The sequence below is a fragment of the Falco biarmicus genome, chromosome 20 (genome assembly GCF_023638135.1).
Source record: "Falco biarmicus isolate bFalBia1 chromosome 20, bFalBia1.pri, whole genome shotgun sequence".
NCBI lineage: Eukaryota > Metazoa > Chordata > Aves > Falconiformes > Falconidae > Falco > Falco biarmicus.
In genome coordinates, this window is record NC_079307.1 from 4,218,221 (window position 1) to 4,236,230 (window position 18,010).

Here is an 18,010-nt window from a genome sequence, read left to right on the forward strand (position 1 = left end):
TTTTAGTTATATTTTCCGATTGAGTTGTACACGACTTGGTCAGTGGGCCATTGGCTATGTCACTGCAGATGGGAACATTCTTCAGACAATCCCCCACAACAAACCTCTTTTTCAAGCACTGATTGATGGCTTCAGGGAAGGCTTGTAAGTAACTATCAAAATCAATTTTTTTGCCCTTTTGCCCTTTTTCACTGGTTTTTTTTTTTTATAAATCTTAATCCTCTGGTGAGATCTGAAAGTCAGTAGAATGATAAAATACACCCGCTGGGTTCATCACACATTATCTACTTACAAGAGAGGCAGCACGTTACAGAGATCAAGCAATCGCTGTCGACATCGCTGAGCCCCTTTTGGACATCTCTCAGCTCGCTCTTTTTATTTAGACCTTGATTCAGCAAAACAGTTCAGTCGTGAATAGTCCCATTGGTATCAGTGGAATAATTCACATGCTTAACTGTTTTGGCACTCAAGAATACTCAGACGACTGTCTCTTGCACTGGAGAGCTGTACTGTCCCTTGCAGTAGCAGATGATAAGTGTGTGTCAGTGTTTCCCTTGTCACAGATTCTTTTCCAGTCGAGTCCTTAATGTGCGCCACTGCAACTGATACTATGGCATCGATTTTCTTACTTTGGATATTACAGTTTCACTATAGGATGATTTAAGAAGAGTAGTCAGGGACTATAATACTCTCTTTGAAATAAAAATTGCTGCCAGGAGCAAAAACAAGCTTCTTTTTATTTTTAAAAATTACACATTTGTTTTCTGTGCAATAGTAAGATTCTTCCAAAACTTCTTTTAAATTCAGAATACCTTGAATTCCAACCCCTTGCCTCTCACCCTCATTCTTTCTTTCCTCCGTGATGTCCAAGAGAAACCTTACATGTGTGTGTGTGTGTATGTATATATGCACATGCAGAGAGACATATCTTTTTTTCCTCCAACTGCTTACAGTTATTTATTTCCTGATGGCCGGAATCAGAATCCTGACTTGACTGGCTTATGCGAGCCCACACCTCAGGACCACATTAAAGTTACACAGGTAAGCAAAGTATTCTATCCCATCAAACTCACTAGCTTTCTTCTTAATTTCTGGCCTCCTTAGCTGTTTATACAGTTGTCATACTTTGTATCCCCCAGACTTGTTTTTAAGGCTGATATATGTATTTTACAGGAGTTGCAGAGATCTTTGGATGGTAGGGATGGGTAGAGGAGATTGCAAAGGTTAGGTAAAGCTTTATGCAGGGCTGACAGATTTTAAGGTTTGGGGTTTTTTAGAATGTGCTGCCGAATATTCACGCTTTTGTGCCATTCAGCGTGTCTCGAGCCTTGCTTTCCTAGGCTGGGACACCTAAATGAAAATCTGGGATAACCTGAAGTCCACTTTTTTCAGAGCTTGATATATGTATCTAGTATGTAAAATTATAGTGCAATCTTTGCAGACTTCTGTTCTCCTTTGCACTGTGTTCTTCTGTTGGGGAATTTTTTTTCCCCTGCAAATCATCTGCTGGGTTTGCTGTAGCTATGACTAATCATGCTTGTTATTTTGCAGTATCAACTATGTCTGTCTATCTTTCCCCAAGGAGCAATATGAATTGTACTGCGAGATGGGCTCCACCTTTCAGCTGTGTAAAATATGTGCCGAAAATGACAAGGATGTGAAGATTGAACCATGTGGCCATCTGATGTGCACGTCCTGTCTCACTGCGTGGCAGGTGAGGCATTGCCTCTTGATAATCTCTCTGAGTGAAGCTAGTTGGGCTTTTACAGAAGCGGTATATTCTCTTCTCAAAACTGTTCAGTTTCCGTCAGGTATGGAGATAAGATAGCGTAACTGAGGACGTAAGCTCGTAGTTCAGTAATACCAGCGCATCAGTGCCAGCTTCACCAGGGCAGGGAGAAGCTGGTTAGATGCTGGATCTCTTCATCTAGGAACAGGCAAGAAGTCCAAGGACTTGCTAAAAAGCTGTTTTTCTACTTCAGAGAGAGAATACTCCGTATTCATAGCACAGTTTGCCTTTCTGTCTTCCTCTCAGTTGAAAGGTACCTGCCAAAAAGCAGGTTTAAACCTCTGTTTATTAACTATTTGTTTAATTTCTGCATCATAGTGGCTGTTTTAACAGATCTCTTCTCTTCCCTGAAGGAATCAGAAGGCCAGGGTTGTCCTTTTTGCCGCTGTGAAATCAAAGGCACGGAGCCAATTGTAGTAGATCCATTTGACCCCAGAGGAGGAGGAGGATTATCAAGGCAAGGGGCAGAAGGAACTCCCTCACCCAATTATGACGATGATGATGACGACAGAGCTGATGATTCCCTCTTCATGATGAAAGAACTCGCTGGTGCTAAAGTAAGGTCACCAGAGTGTGCACTACTAGGTGTGGTGGTTTGTACAAAGACTGCACGTTCTCCGTCAGGTTTTCTGTGGTCTTAGTGATCTGTGCATGTGTGGGTTGTCAGACCTTGTAACAGAAAAGATTTTACCGAGTATGAAAAACAGGGATTTAGGTTCAGTTTTGTCAGTTCAGTTCACGCTGTCTGTTCTGTTAAGCAGTGGTGATCATACTTCGAAATCTTTGATCTTTGCTGTGTTGTCTTGAAAGAATCCTTAGAAGGGTGAAAAGGCTGGCTTGACTTATGGAATGTAAGATCCAGGTTTATAACACTGCTCTGTATGCTCAGCAGTGCTGCTTTGCATTTATTAGCCGTAGTTCACCCATATCAGCAAAAATTCATCCATTTTCCCCAGTGATGAATACAGCCAACCAGATACCATCTTCCCAAGGTCCTGATGACTAACGGGGTAGAGGGCAGGCTATTTTGCTGAGGAAGTAAATTTGACTGTCATCTTTTTATACAGTGTGTGATAAATTTGTGTAATAAAGGTGTGATAACTCTGCCATTAGTGCTACTGCCTTCCAAGACATGTGAACTCTGCCATTAGTGCTACTGCCTTCCAAGACATGTGTACAAGATGGACATTATTTATGGGTCCCTGCATGTTTTTTCCTAAAAGCTCGTTGCTGCTCTTACACATCTGCACTTAGCGTGGTTTTACTGCACGGGGAAGTGAGTTTTAATTTGGCTGATTTTGATAGCTGAATTCACTAAAATAAGCTGCCTTTCCTGGTCAGAAAGAATCCTCTGTGCTGATTTTACCTATGGCCACATTTCTCTTTAGCTTCCATCCTGTGAAACAGTGGACTGAGCAGTAAACTGGGTTCCTGGAGGTAGTTTTTGTATATATAGCACGGGGAAGCAAAGCAATTTCCTCCGTGTGACATCCTGTCACGCCTTGCAGCGGGCTAGTACTCCGTGTTTGTTGGCATTAATGAGTTCAAGCCTGTGTTAAGCTTTTCAAAGTTACAAAGCGCTAGCCTTGCTTGTAAAATAAACTTTATGAAAAAGAAAAGAACCGGCGCTGTTCTGATTTCTTAGGTGGAAAAACAGCTTTCCAGGGACAAAAATGGAGGTTACTGCTGCAACAGCCATGACACTGTAGCCAAGGCGGTGTGCACAGTAGTGCCTGCAGTGACAAGGAGGTTTTACAGCAGATCATGCCCTCTTGTGTCGAAAAGAAAAGAAGCTTGCTCTGCTCAGGGCCCAGGGAGGCAGGTCTGTTACTCCAGAAACAGCTTGTCTTTCCTTGTGCCATTGCTAAGTGTGCATTTTCAGTTGTGTGCCACAGCTTAGCTCTGATCTTCAAGGATTGTCTCAAGTCAGATGCTGTTGTGCTGTGAAATTGCCGTCGTTTACTGGTGTATGGTTGTTACTGACACAGGAATTTGTTACCAAAAGCGATATTGATTGAAGCCAGTAAAAGTCACAGAGCTTAGAAGCCTGCCTAGACAAAAGGAGTTCTGCTGAATTTTGTCATTTGTTGATTGACCCATTCTTTTTCAGGTCGAGCGTCCTCCTTCTCCATTCTCCGTAGCTCCACAGGCCACCCTTCCTCCCGTGCCACCGCGACTGGATCTTTTGCAGCAGCGAGTGTCCAATCCACCTGGAGCTTCCAGTCCTGGGACCACTTCAAAGGTCAAACACAATTTACCCTTTCGTCTGTGCTTTGGGGGGGGGCAGGCAGGAAGAACATTCTGGTGAACGCGATGTGTTCGCTGTGACATCCTTAGAGACTTTCACACATACGTTTTCTTCTTCCTTTCTGCAGTCCTGTTAGGCCACTTCCCTTCCATTCCCCACAAGAGGCCAGTCTGTCCTGAAAGCAAATGCTTCCTTCTGGGATCCCTCTTTGCTGTTTAAATGGCCTTCACATCTGTCCATCCGATTGCTAGAAAGAAGCCAGTCCTAAGCCGAAATTCTTGCTCACTCAGGGTGACTAGTGTCGTCCTGTTGAACTACCAAGTCGTTATTAGCAGTATCTTTACTGGTTTTCAGCCTCTGCCACTGCTGCCTGTGCCCTTTGGAACAGCGTTTATGGACTTGCATTTCATTCTAGCTGGCAGCCTAGTGGGAAGTTGTCATATCCCTGTCCCACCTTTTCTTGACAAATTTTTTCCATCGAGCATTTTTTCAGATAGAAAACTAAGGAAGGAATGAAATGTGTGTGACTGGGAGGGAAGAACTGGTTTTCTGATTGACTAGCAGAAGGCAGTAGTATAATCTTGGTGGCATTTGGTCATTGGCTTTTGAGATAGAGCTGATTCTTCAGCTGGTTTGGATGAAGTAATGAAATGATGCTTGAAAGTTCAGGCAGAAGAAAATATGCATTTCTATGAATATCCGTTGCTGACTGTTAAGTGACGAATGTTAACATATAAATAACCCACAGCTGAATATTTTTTTTAAACGATGGGTATCCTTTGTTTGGAATCCAATCTAATGCTGCTGTAAGCTTTTTTTTTTTCTTCAAAAAAATAATACGGGCTGTTTAGTTCCTAGCTGTAGCTGCATGTAATTAGTGTTATCTCTTGAAGCCTGTAGAGAAGGTGTCTCTGGAGAATTAATTTGTGGAGATGTGGAGAGTTATCTCCACATCCTTTGAGATAATTTCTTGTATAAATAGATAAAACAAAACCCAAACCTCACCTTTCTGCCACCCGCCTTCCTCCTTTTTATGTTTTGTGGCTAGGCTGCCTTCGTTAAGCAATAATTGTACATTCTTCTGCCATCCAGGCTGCACCTGGTACACTTCACAAGGATAAACCTCTGCCGATCCCACCCACGCTCAGAGACCTCCCGCCGCCACCGCCTCCGGACAGGCCACATGCCATTGGGACTGAAGGTCGATCTCAGAGACGTCCCCTGCCCTGCACGCCAGGAGATTGTCCTTCGAGAGACAAGCCCCCTCCTGTGCCCTCCAACCGTCAGGCGGACCTGTGGCCGTCCAGGCCAATTCCAAAAGCCCCACCTGTGGCTCTCAGCCCCGCTGACCCTTGGGCTGGGAGAGAACTGTCGAACAGGCACTCGCTTCCCTTTTCCTTGCCCTCTCAGATGGACTCCAGGGCTGACAGCCATCGGCTCGGGAGCACGCTCAGCCTGGACAACCCGGTGGTGAGTAGGCCTATCGGCCGTGAAGGTAATTTGTGAGGAATTAAGCCTTGCAAGGGTGCCATCTTCTCATAGTTTGCGTCTTAATAGGATGATCTTGCGTGAAGGGAGAATAATGGGAGGACTTCTTAGGGAAGTGCTTTCATGCCTCTTAGAAGCGAGGCTGAAATCCCAGTTTGAGCAGTCACAATTGAGAGACACAATTTCATGATCATTGTTCACCTTTCAGTTTTGAAAAACCGTGAATGTTTTATGCTGGGGCCCAGTACGCTGAAAAAGTGTCATTTACTCTTCTCAGTTTTCAGTCCTGAAAAACCCACACACAGTAGCTATGGTTAGTTTAACACAGTAAAATCTGAGTTAAATATGGATCTGTTACTATTACCAGTGTCATGACATGTAACTTAGTAGTTCAACATATTCTTCTCTAAAAAAAAAATCTCAGGCAAAGCAAGCAGTTTTGCTTTCTTTGATTCTATTCCCTTCATTTTTCCTTTTAAAACCTCCATCTTTCTAAAATTGAAAGCAAGTACATTTTTAGCAGGATTGTCTAAGAAGCTGACACTTGCGCAGTTGTCGGTCTGTCTCTGCGTGTATGTTTGTCTGCATCCTTTCCCTCTTGTCCCCCATTTTGGCCTATTTCAGCTAAATTTGCCAAAGCCATTGGAGTCTCAAAAGATATGAATTTCCTGGAGTTTTTGTGTAAACAAGCAGTTGGCTACAGGAGAAAACCACTGCTTGTGGCCTTTACTGAGGGAGAACTGTCACAGAACAACTGGGGTTTTAAGGTGTCAGTAAATGCTTTGGAATAAATGAAGGTGCTTCATTCCCACAGAGGATGTGTCAAATGACTGGCCGATGGCTTTGCACACTGGTATGTGTGGTGTTTCTGACTCCTGGTTTGGCATTTTTTCTTTCAGAGCTTGAACACTGGTCCAACAACAACCTCAGAGTGTGAACACCCCAAAATTAAACCCTCCTCATCTGCCAATGCGATCTACTCCTTAGCTGCCAGGTCTGTTGTTTTCTAGCAAAAGTGCTTTTTTATATCTTACAGAACGGTAATCGTAGGGTGCGCTCCATGCTGGTGCCAGGACAGAATTTGACACAGCTCTGTCAGCTTTAGTTTCAATCTCTGACAGATTCAAAATACACAATCTAGAGAACGTAGATGAAATCGGCATCCCAAAGACCTGTGGATGGTGGTGGTAGTTGCCCTTGGCTGTGGCAGTAGGAAACAGGCTGCAGTTGCCATTAGGTCTTTTAAGAATTCACTTCTGAGTTGGTCTTGATGTGAAGTAGGTGATGTATAGTGTGAATGATATTGTCAGCTTCCTTGTGCCAGTGTGACCTGGCAGCTGGGCTGCTGAGAATCCTGAAAGCCAGGTTATTTGTTCAGACAGAATCACTATAAGATGACTGCTTGTTACTTCTGCTGCAGATTTGAAAGGCTGCTTTGATATTAATTAGATTTAGCGTAAATGTTTTTCTGTTGTTTATATCTTGTCTCCTCTGCCTCCAGACCACTGCCTGTACCAAAACTGCCTCCTGGGGAACAGTCTGAAAGCGATGAAGACACTGAATACATGTCGCCATCCTCTCTGCCTGTGGTGCCTCCAGGTCCTGCTGTACAAAAACCAGAGATCAAACTGCCTTTGGAAATGACTCAGAGTTTACGGTGAGATTCTCGCACGGTTTGTACGTACTGTGCTTCCTCCTCACAGCTCTGGGAAAGCCTATTTGTTCACTAGGGTTACAATTTTGCTTGCTTGGTTTGCTGGATTCCTCCAGTGATACTCACCGGATCTAGACTAAAATAGCTATCTGTAAATCAAATGTGACTACTGCTCTTTGCAGAATCCTCATACATGTTAAAGGAGTCAGATAACCACTCCCCCCCCCACCACCACCTTTGCTGGTAACCCTTCTGAGAGCAGCAGCAACTGAAATGCACAATTCTATGAAAAGGTTGTGTTCTGGTGGTATCAGTTACACTCTTTTAAGCTGATAATGCTGTATTGCAACAGACTTGACTAGAGCATTTTCTGGAACAAATGTTCTTTCACCGAACGGTGGTGATTTCAATTTGAAGCGGGATCTGTGCAGAATGTCAGTCACACAGACTAGGTGGCGGTGGTTGAGCACTGTCACTTGTCTGAAGGGGAATACATGTTCTCTCCCTCAGAGTTTTAGACTGCGACCAGCAGGCGGATGGCTGTACGTATGAAGCGATGTACAACATTCACTCCCAAGCAGCATCCTCTGCTTTTGAGACTGTCAACGCTTCTGGTGAGTGGGTGTGCTGAATAAACAACTGAGAAACTGGGGTGCAGTGAAGTGGTCCCAGTGCCAGTTGGAACAGCATTTTAGACTAAATTAAATGTTACCTGCTTTTGCTGTTAAAATAGCTAGGATGTATGTGGAAGCATCTGGGTCTGTGTGCTGCAGACTGCATGTGCGGATGTTGTTGAGAAGCCTAGTTGGAATGCACTGTAAAAACACTTAACAGTTGTTAAAAAAATTGCTGGTTTGAAGATTTTGTTCTTTTCTGGGTAGCAGTTGTCAGCTCACATCTATCATAAGTAATTTTTAATCTAATGCTACCTTCTGGAAAGAGCTTCCATTGAACGTGGAGTTTTGGCAGCAAAACTTTAGTTCTGTGTCCCGTCAATGTTTGTGGACTACAGAGGAACAGAATCTGCCTTGAGAGACAGAGGGTCTGTTCAGTCCCAGGGCTCAGAATGTGCCTCTTATTCTAGATGAAGGGGATCTGGCAGCAGCCACTGCCAGCAACGGCCCTGAAGAGTCAGAAAATGAAGAAGATGGCTATGATATCCCCAAACCACCATTACCAGTTGCTATTGCTCGTCGCACACTGTCTGATATCTCCAATGCCACATCTGCCTTCAGCCGAATGTCTTTGGAAAATGACCCTGTAACAGGTTAGAGAACACTTGTAGTCGTCATACTGTAGTGGGTACTGCCGGCTTGCTATGTGTGTTCGAACTTCTGTCACTCACTTAAGGTTTTGTATGTAAGCTGTAAAATCAGATTTACAGGGCAGAACTGCGCTGGTCCTTAGGTTTGATTTGCAACTTGGAATGCCCAGCCTTGGTGATTTAATCACTGAGCTAGCAAATCATACTTAAATCATAGTTAGGAAAAGCTTTCCTCAGCTTAAAGGATGTTCCTTAAGCTGCTGTTTCCTGCAGGCCATGACATACCTTTTGTACCAGGGCATGGAACAGGACCGGAACATTGCTGCTCATCACTGCTCTAGGTAGAAGATGGGATGGCTGGCCTTGCACAGCTTGTCTGGCTCAGTCTGGGCTGTGGTTGTTGCCGGTAGATGGCACAAGTATATTGTTCGGTGCTGTCAGTTCCTTGCAGCAGGGACGGGTGGCTCAGCAAGGTCAGCATTTTGTCCCTGGGGGAGTAGAGGACATCTTGTCCTGGCTGCAAGGCACGTTCTCTGAGGGAGAAAACTAAAGCCTTGTCTCTCCCACAGCCTTTCTGAATAACGCGTGACTTATTCCCTACAACTGCCCGGCAGCTCTAAAGGAAGCTCTGAAACTCTTCCTCTTGGGGGGCTTTCGGAGCATCCCGGCCATTTGCCAAGTAAGAGGGGAGTGAGTTTCTTGGTCCTGCTGGAGGTAGATGGGGGGCAGACCCTGCAGGTCCTTGCCCCCATGAGTCTTGTGTTCACGTGCTTCACCACTTCCCCTTCCCTGTGCTTGCCCTCCTTCAGCACAGAGAAGAGTTTATTAGTGCAGAGAAGTTAATTAGCTTTCGCCTCTCCTCCCTGCCTCACATTTTGAGTCTGTCACTGTCTGTCGAGTGTGGCTGACGGGGGTGAGGAGGGGCAGAGAGAGCTCACGTCCTCCTCCCAGGTGAAATACTGAGCTTAATCATTGACTTCTTTGTTTCTGCAGCCCTGAAATAACAATGCTGTTGTCCTGCTTCATAGTGTTAGGAGATCTGCTAATGAAAAATGCTTTGGAAATGCTGATTATTAGCGCTTTGGGAAGCATGTGCAATTTTCTGAAACGCTGGGTGTTGGCTACTGCTGAAGCCTGGTGTTAAGCAAGCCTGACTAGTATGGGATACATTTTGGTAGGTTTATGTTCTCATGCGTTGTGCTCTACAGTTCAGTTTCTTAATCATTTACCAAAAAAACTGTGCTAGGAGCTGTCCTTTCAAATTGACCTGTGGTCTCTGAAATTTGATCTAGCTCAAGCTGAAACAGCCCTTTCAAAAGACAGTTTGGGGGAGAGGAGTGGGTAGTCCATTTTCTCAAACATACAAAAAGCTTTTTATGCGTAAGCAGCTTGTACTTTGATGACTGGGGAGTTGAACTGCATTGTGGTGATGAGAAAGCTGCAGTGCATTTGTTTCCTAAGAGCCTTCTCTATCATAGAGCTTTCGGTACAAGTTTTTCAGGAGGGCTCCGCAATGACTGCTGCTTTTCTGACCAGTGCTGCAGCACCCGCTCTTCAAAAGGGATTGTTTGGACATCCTTAGTCTTACGGATTTGTCTGTTGTACACCACTTCTGCTGCTAGAATACTGTCTTGAGTGCCTTGAGGAGTTTCTCCAGAAGACAAATAAAACTTTCTTTAAGGTGATCATAGATGTCATATTTGATGTCAAATATTCATGCAGGAAGGTCTCCTATGGTTTGCAAAGTAGGAAAAAATGCTTTCTGCAATGATACAGGAGGTGAGAACTCAAAAATTACCAGGTGTTGGTTTAACACATTAAACAATGTGTTTTTTCTCCGAGGCATTAGCTAAATCCTTGGAGCGTTTGGTGTCTTGTTTATGGGCTGTTCTTTTTTCTTCCCAGGAGTAGTGCATAATGTGGCTGCTGGCAAGTAACAGATCTGAATGACTAAGAGGAAAGGCAGAACAGGCTGAGCTTACTTACCGGCAATAGCTGCCGGCCGTTAGGTAGGGTGAGCTTCAGCAGGAGCTCTTCTCGAGGGCCCTGGCCTGCTGATGGGCTGGCAGAGGAAGAGGAGCAGACCCTTCAGAGGACATAATTCGGTTGCTGGAGGGAGCAGGGGTGGTGGGTGACCTGTAACTGCTAGGTGTGGGTTTGTGCATACACTCCCTCAGAACGCTGCAACGGGAACAGTATTTCTGTGAGGAGAGATCGGCACCCGGGCAGTTAAACGGGAGGTTGCTGTCTGATTCTGGAAGGAAATGGGAAGTTTGGTAACGTTGCATATTTGCTGTGTCATTTTTTCCCAGCAGGTCTCTGTGTCTTTTTGAAGGCTGATATCTGAGCTCTGCTCACACGCACACATATATCCCGTATTAGTTTTTTCCATTTATATGGTCTTTTCCTGATAAATGAGCCTGTTATGGCTTCCTAATTAAAAAAAAAATCTCCATAGCCGTTTTTGCACGCGAGAGGGGAAGCTGAGCTAATACGTACCGTTGGTGTGAGAGGGCAGGCTGGTCGAAGTGGCTTTCAGCGGCATGTTTTTGAAGTGCCATTTATCAACCTAGTGTCATTCCTGCTTTGTTCCAAGCAAGAATCACATGTTCTTCTTTGAAGTGATGCATTTGTTTCTCCTTCCAGGTTTTTCAGATGGCTCTCAAGTTCCAGAAAGGCCACCGAAGCCACTACCACGGAGAATAAATTCTGAGCGGAAAGCGGGGAGCTGCCAAACAGGTGGAGCCAGCAGTGGGACCAGTGCATCACTGCAGCTCTCCAGTGAGATCGAGAATCTGATGAGCCAAGGCTATTCATATCAGGACATTCAGAAAGCACTGGTCATTGCACATAATAATATTGAAATGGCCAAGAATATTCTCCGGGAGTTTGTTTCCATTTCCTCCCCTGCGCATGTGGCCACATAGCACATTACCTCCACACCTACAACTTCTGTGGACCAGCTGCCTGGGCAGCCGTAGCCCAGCTACGCACCAAAGGGGAAGGGGGTTCCTTTAGAGACTTCGTGCTGAGGTCAGTCCTGCCTCGTAAGAGAATCAGTTATCAGGTTTTTGTGGTTCCAGATTTCAAAGCAGTGGAATGAAATGGAGCAGAATGGTGTTTTATACAGTGTATGTCTTGGAGTCCTTTACCCCTACCTCTTGTTTGAGAGAACAGATTTATTTCCAGGGTGTTGGTAGAGAAAGGTGTCGCAACAAGGGATCCCCGAGCTGATGCCCTGGAGGCTGGGGGCAGTGTTTTGTGCTGTGAATTCTAAGTGAATGCTCTGAGAAACAAAGTCTCGAGGTCAGTGTGGTGTGTCCTGTGGTTCATGGTACTAGGTTTGGATCTGTTTGCTGCTGTGTGTCTGGCTCAGGCTTTTTAGAGCAGCTGGGAGGTCCCTTTCTGCTGGGAATAAATAGGAGACCTTGGAAGAATCTTTTGATTGCTTCCTGCTCACCATGGTGTTTCCCTTTTGCCTGTAATAATAGCATTGATTGCTTATGATTCAAGCCCTCCCTTTTTGCCTGGAGATAGCATGACTAGCTTCTGCCGGGCATTTTGATCTTGACGGTGCTGGGAGTTGGATTTCTCTCATGTATGTCCTCTTGCCGGCAGCACTGGCAGCACCAGATTCCAGGCAGCTAGACGTGCTGAAAGTTTTGCGTGTTTTTGAGGGGTGGGAGAGGGTGGGAAGAATTTGAGTGGAAGCAAAGAACTGGCTGCTGCTTCTCCTTTTTTTACCCTGGAGCATTTTGTGCTTCAGTGCTCAAACTTGATTGTGGCCCTGCTGGGCTTGAGCAGCCATCACTGGACACTCCCATGCGCTCTTTCTGTAGGAATGTTGCACCTGGTAAATACGATGTTTTATTTATCTCAATTGCACGGTGGCTGTCACAGACTAGTGGTCTTCACGCACATTCCGCCTTCTCCTTCAGAGAGCTTTGGCGGGAGCCAGCTGTCTTCGTGCCAGGCTGTTTTGTGGAATTGGTAGATGGAGCTGACGTATTTGTTGCTATCTTACCTGCTTTGCAGTAAAAGAAATGCAGCACTTCCCTGCATGGCTATCAAAACAACACGGGGGCCCTTCTTTCCATTTCCATTGCTCTAAGGTATTGCCAGAGCTTGTGTTAAAGCAGATCTGGGAAACTTCTGTATTTGTAAAATGATCACACGGCTTTAGAAGTCAGTACTCAGCTGTTACTTTGAAAGAACCTGACTTGCATACTCAGCTACTTAACTCTGTTCGTAGATGCTTGATGTGCGAGCAGTGTATGGTTCCTTTTGAGAGGATTTAAATCGAGCAGGCATACGCAGATCACAGCCTGACAGGCGAACAAGCGCGCTGTGTACACTGAGAGGCTGTTAGCCTTTTGAAGCGTGTCTAGCGTTATTTGCATCTCTCTTAAGGGCAGCAGTAGTCACTAGGCGAAGGGTTGCAACTTGAAGTGGTGTTGGAGTGGTTATGGCAGTTGGATGCAGTTTAGCCTTTTAAAGAATCCGGTAGCTGGGCCCGTGTCTCAGAAATGGCTTGCGGTTGGCAGAGAGGACTGAACAAGTATTAGCAAAGGGAATTAAGCGTAAAATCTTTGTTTTATGTTAGAGTATAGGTTTCTCTCTAGATCTACAGCTTTATAAATTGATGCAGTGAGTTCCAGGTAGTTTAAAAGCATGAACTGCCTCTTTACTTCCCTCCTTTCTGTAGTGAAGGAAACCTTCTCTGAAACCGTAAGGAGATCTCCTGCAACATTTACAGGTCGCCACCACCGCTGCTATTTTGGGGCCAGGGCTGAAACTTGCAATACAGCACACCGATGAGATTCACGTCAGTGGGCACGGCGCTCTGCGGTGGTGCAGAGCAGTCAGGCCCAGCCAAGAGCAGAGTCTGGCCTTGGTGGAGGTGCTGCGCTGCAGAGGAGGTGATGTCAGTGTGTATTGCACTCGGGGAAGAAGAGCTGTTCTTTTTCCTCTGCCCACACGTGCAACCGTCAGCGGTATCAGGAGCCAGTCCTGCTCTTTCTGCGTGAATTGCTCTGCCAGTTACGCATGGCAGCCTTGGTCAGCGTGTCTGTGGGAGCTTCTAGAGAAGCAAGCCCAGCGCTGGTGCTGCTGAGGCAGGAACATGGGGCAGCTCTGGTTGTTCTCAGTTGTCTCTGCACGTTACATTTGTGAGCCCAAGCAACCAGTCCTGGTGTATGAGAGTTATTTCCTGGCTTTGTCCCAGAAAACCAGGGAAAAACCCTTTTGTAAGGGAGCACTACGGTTTTATTTCCTGCTTTTTCATATTCTCTCCAGTGCTGCCACTAGCTCCATGTTGGATTTGGAGCCACTTCATTTCTGACTTGCTCTATAAACTCAGTGCAAGTGTGTTCAAGTGTGGCGCGTGACTCTTGCCACTGCCAAGACTGCTTAAGAGCCAAGTCCAGCTGGCTAGAAAGCCTTAACTCTTGTCTTGCACAGTGTGTGTGATCAGAGTAGTGATGCCCTGTCCCATACAAGCCCTTTATTACAGGCTTGTTGTAATGTTAAATTAAATCATGCCTAGCAGAGCTATTACAGGCCTGTCTTTGGGGTTTATGTGCCAAGAGATGTTCCTATGGGTGTTGTTCCAGGTATTAGAGATTAGAGAGAGCACTCTTTGTGGCATGTATCACTAATTTTTCTGCATGTGTCTTTTCTGTCCACTGTTTGTGTCTCAGTCTGACTTAGGAAACTTAAGTCTTGGCTTTTCTTCCTTAGACGTGAAAGCATTTGCTAGTACCACTGAAGTGCAGCAGAGTCCTGACCATGTCTTATGGCCGTGCTCTGTGGAGTCCATCCAAGCACTGTACAGTGTATTTTTCTTGTTGTTCTTTCAGAAAGGTAAGCCTAAGATTAATTTCTCTTTTTTTCCCTTCACCTCCTTGATCTTTATGCTTAAGAAGTTAACTTTATGACGCTACTTTAAAAAGAAAAAAAAAAAACCCAAACAAAAAAACACAAAACCCAACCCCCAAATGTCTAGTGCCTTTCTTGAGGGAATGCTGCATCGCTAGGCTGGATCTGAGCATCCACACCTCTGTGAAACTGAAGAGCCCGAGCTAGACAAGCTGTAAAGATGCCTTTGAGCATGAGACTGCTTTGAAAGGGGTGAAAAGAAGGGGCGCCGAAGATGGGCAATTGTCACTTCAACTATGACACTGTGTTTTGTAGCATTTCAACCGTGGAGGTTTCCTACTTTACCTGTTCCTAACAGTGACTTGTCTGGACTGGTGCTGTACTCAGCTTGGTGTGAAGACAGTAGAATTGTAGAACAGGATTGGTTTTGCTTGTAATGAAATACAAGTTCTGCTCACAAAAACTGCTGGGTTTCCCCCCTACCTGTCAACCCTGGCCACAAAGCAAGCAGAAAACACTTTGTACAGTGAGAGCTGGGCACCAGATGTGTGGGACCAGTGTGTGTCCCTGCACAGCGAGCAGCAGGGCGCTGTGGAAAGCAGACAAGCGTCTCTGTTCCGAACAGGTTTGCTGGCTGTTCAACGCCACCGTAGCTGAATGGGAGTCTGGAATGAGCCCTGTCCTGCCAGGGGTGTGGTAAAACCTGTCTGCTGCGCTGCCCTTGTGTGTCTGTCTCTGCAAGTGCTGCACCTTGAGGCGTGGGATGCCTCTGCTGGGGACCAGTGGGCTTGTTTCCCTTCCAAACAGTTTTTCTGCGTGCCCTTCACTGAGCCCTGCCCTGGGGGAGCCGGGGGGGCTCGGAGTCCAGCATGTTGCTTCCTGCACTAGACCGATGACATTACTGTAGCTAATCCTGAGGCAGGGTCATTACTGTAAATGTTTGTGTTTTTTTCAGTTGAGCAAGAAAAAAATGCAACTCCCAGGGCACTTTCTTAAAGGTGCCACTTTAAAAATTAGTGGAGAATAAGGACACTTATTTTTAAAGTTCCTAATAGAAATCTTCTTTGAAATTCCCAGTGGGGGAGGAACAGTTGTTCTTTCTCTTGAATGACAAATACCAATTTGTATAATATCAGTGTTAAAATGTTGAGATTTTCACAAAATATTTTAAAAAAGTATAATAGTGTCATTAATATAAAAATATAATAGCAGTATTTAATCCTTTCAGTCTGTAAAGAATAAGGAAAAACAGAAGGTAAATATTCTTACAGAGAGTAGCTGAGCTTTAAGGTTCACTTGGTTTAAAGTCCTCATTTTGTTTGCAAATGCATTGTTAATGTTTAGAGGTTATACTAATGTTATTTATTAATTGTTTCCATTCTTGTATGCTGCCCACTAAGAGCTTCTTTGTTTGGGATTTCATTCACCTGTGTCAGTAAAAAGAAAACAAAACAAAGTTTTATTTTTAAATAAAATTTCCTTTGTTGTAGCATATGGTCTGTGTTGTGTTGGTTCTGTGAGTCCTGCAAAAAGAATTATCCTGCTCAAGCCTGTCTCGGTCCCCTTGTTGGGGGTGCCCAGGCCTGAGGTGCTCAGTCTCCTGGATCTCCTGCGGCCGGACTCTGTAGCTATTTTAGCTGTTACCACAGTTCTGTGTTAAATTCAGATTTGTATCATGGACGCTAACGAACAGAGGGCAGGAAAGATTCATTCCAAGTTGATAGTAATCAGTCTTGGTGGAGTTAGCGTATTCTAATAGAATCGATTAGTGGAGGCTATAATCCATCAGGACCTGTCAGATCTGAGAATGATGTTGACAGGTTTGTTGCCACCCACGAGCAGAGCCTGAGGAGTCCGCAGGAATCTGGTGGGGCTGAACAGGCTCTGCAGTGTCTGTCGGGTCTCGCAGATGCAGAAGCGTCAGTCCCATCCCAACAAACGGCGTCTGTTGGGCTCCATTTGCCTCTCACGGCCTCCGTTAGTACGTTACTACAGCCTTGTCGCCACCCAAAAGGAGCGGTGTAGGACAACCTCCCTCCCCTTGGGACCGGTGACCGTGATACCCTTGGACTGAATTCACATGAAATGACACCAACCAACCAGTTTTATGCTTTATTAATACAAAATGCAAGGTGCATGTAATTAGGTATGATAGATAGCTTGATGGCAATGGCTTGATAAGCAAGTCCCGTACCACACGTTTATCCTTAGATCAGTAGAGGAGAGGGAGCAGAGAGGGAGAGGTCCCTCCTGTGTGCCCGAGCAGTTGCCTTATGTTACCAGAGACATTTCTTCCAGAAGCACTACCTAGTCCTGGCCTTGGGGACACCAATGGCCATCCCGTCCCGTCCCGCACCAGCCTGCAGTCACCAAGCCGGGCAGCCCTGACTCGTTTCAGTTCCTCTCCGGTTTGGGCAGAAGAGCTTTGCAACCTGCTCCGCTTGAATTTGTGCATGACGCGACGCTCTAAGTCAATTATCAATGTGTGGGTTCCTTGCAAGACTCTAAAAGATCTTTATGATTATTGCATAGCATTTCTGTAATTAGGTGTTTTACAGAATTACAGAGCATAACTAGATATGAAATATAAAGAATATATAAGAAATCCAACTATATATAGGGAGATAAATATTACACACTTCAATATTGTGTGGTCTAACGGATGCTACACAACGTTAAGGCATTGTTGGAGTCCCTGAGACCCCGGGGACCCCTGTGGGTCTTGCAGTGGGTGAGACCCTCGGGGTGGGACTGACAGCTGCCACTTGTGCGTCTTGGAATCACAGCACCTATAGCGCCCGGCAGGGTCCAGCCTCTGTTACTCCGGCACCTGGAGGCTCCATTAGACTCAAATGAGGACAGACTGGCCAGGACCCTCAGGGGGCACCTGCCATGACTGGGGTCAAACAGGGACACGTGGCTCACATGGGGTTGAGGGAACCCCTCGAACAAGTCACATAGGGGTCAAAGGAGATTAATTGGGGTTCAATGAGGACACAGGGGCCAAGGGAATGCCTCAAAATCAGCACTGAGGGCTCAAATGAGGTCAATTGGGGTCAAACGAGGACATGGGTCAAACAAGGACACAGGGGTCATCTGAGGTCAACAGAAAGTCTCCAAAATAGCACTGAGGGGTCAAACGAGGATGCAGAGGTCATCTGAGGTCGATGAATTCTTCAAAATCAGCACCCAGGGGTCAAATGAGGACACAGAGGTCATCTGAGGTCAACGGATGTCTAAAATCAGCACTGAGGGGTCAAACGAGGACATGGGGTCAAATGAGGACACAGGGATCATCTGAGGTCAACAAGTATCTTAGAAACAGCACTGAAGGGTCAAATGAGGTTGCTTGGGTCAAATGAGGACATGGGGGTCAAATGAGGACACGGGGGTCATCTGAGGTCAATTAATATCTTAGAATCAGTACTGAAGGGTTGAATGAGGTTAACTGGGGCTCAAATGAGGACACGGGGGTCAAATGAGGATAAGAGGGGTGACATAATATGACCGGGGTCCAATGAGGGGGCATGTGGTGTTTCATGGCATCAAGCACTAGCAGTGTAGTTACACAGAGCTGAAGGCATCCCGGGGCTCACACAGGGCCCGGTGGTGTTAGCCACCGTCTGACCGCTCTCGCTGTCACACCTGCTCTCGCTGTCACACCCGCGGTATCAGCACCTGCTGAGGGGT

General features: G+C 45.7%; 1 protein-coding gene across 2 annotated transcripts in view; it reads left to right on the top strand.

The window, feature by feature from the left end:
• Positions 1-15,812, top strand: part of CBL (Cbl proto-oncogene) — a 45,331-nt gene extending 29,519 nt beyond the window's left edge. For both annotated transcript variants that reach the window (XM_056322919.1, XM_056322920.1), the window contains 11 exons: positions 7-144; positions 954-1,041; positions 1,583-1,714; positions 2,143-2,346; positions 3,900-4,031; positions 5,130-5,507; positions 6,425-6,519; positions 7,027-7,182; positions 7,690-7,793; positions 8,264-8,446; positions 11,090-15,812. In XM_056322919.1, the coding sequence (XP_056178894.1) occupies positions 7-144; positions 954-1,041; positions 1,583-1,714; positions 2,143-2,346; positions 3,900-4,031; positions 5,130-5,507; positions 6,425-6,519; positions 7,027-7,182; positions 7,690-7,793; positions 8,264-8,446; positions 11,090-11,370 (1,891 nt within the window). In that variant the 3' untranslated portion in view covers positions 11,371-15,812. The remainder of the gene's footprint in view (positions 1-6; positions 145-953; positions 1,042-1,582; positions 1,715-2,142; positions 2,347-3,899; positions 4,032-5,129; positions 5,508-6,424; positions 6,520-7,026; positions 7,183-7,689; positions 7,794-8,263; positions 8,447-11,089) is intronic.
• Positions 15,813-18,010: the final 2,198 nt, after the last annotated feature.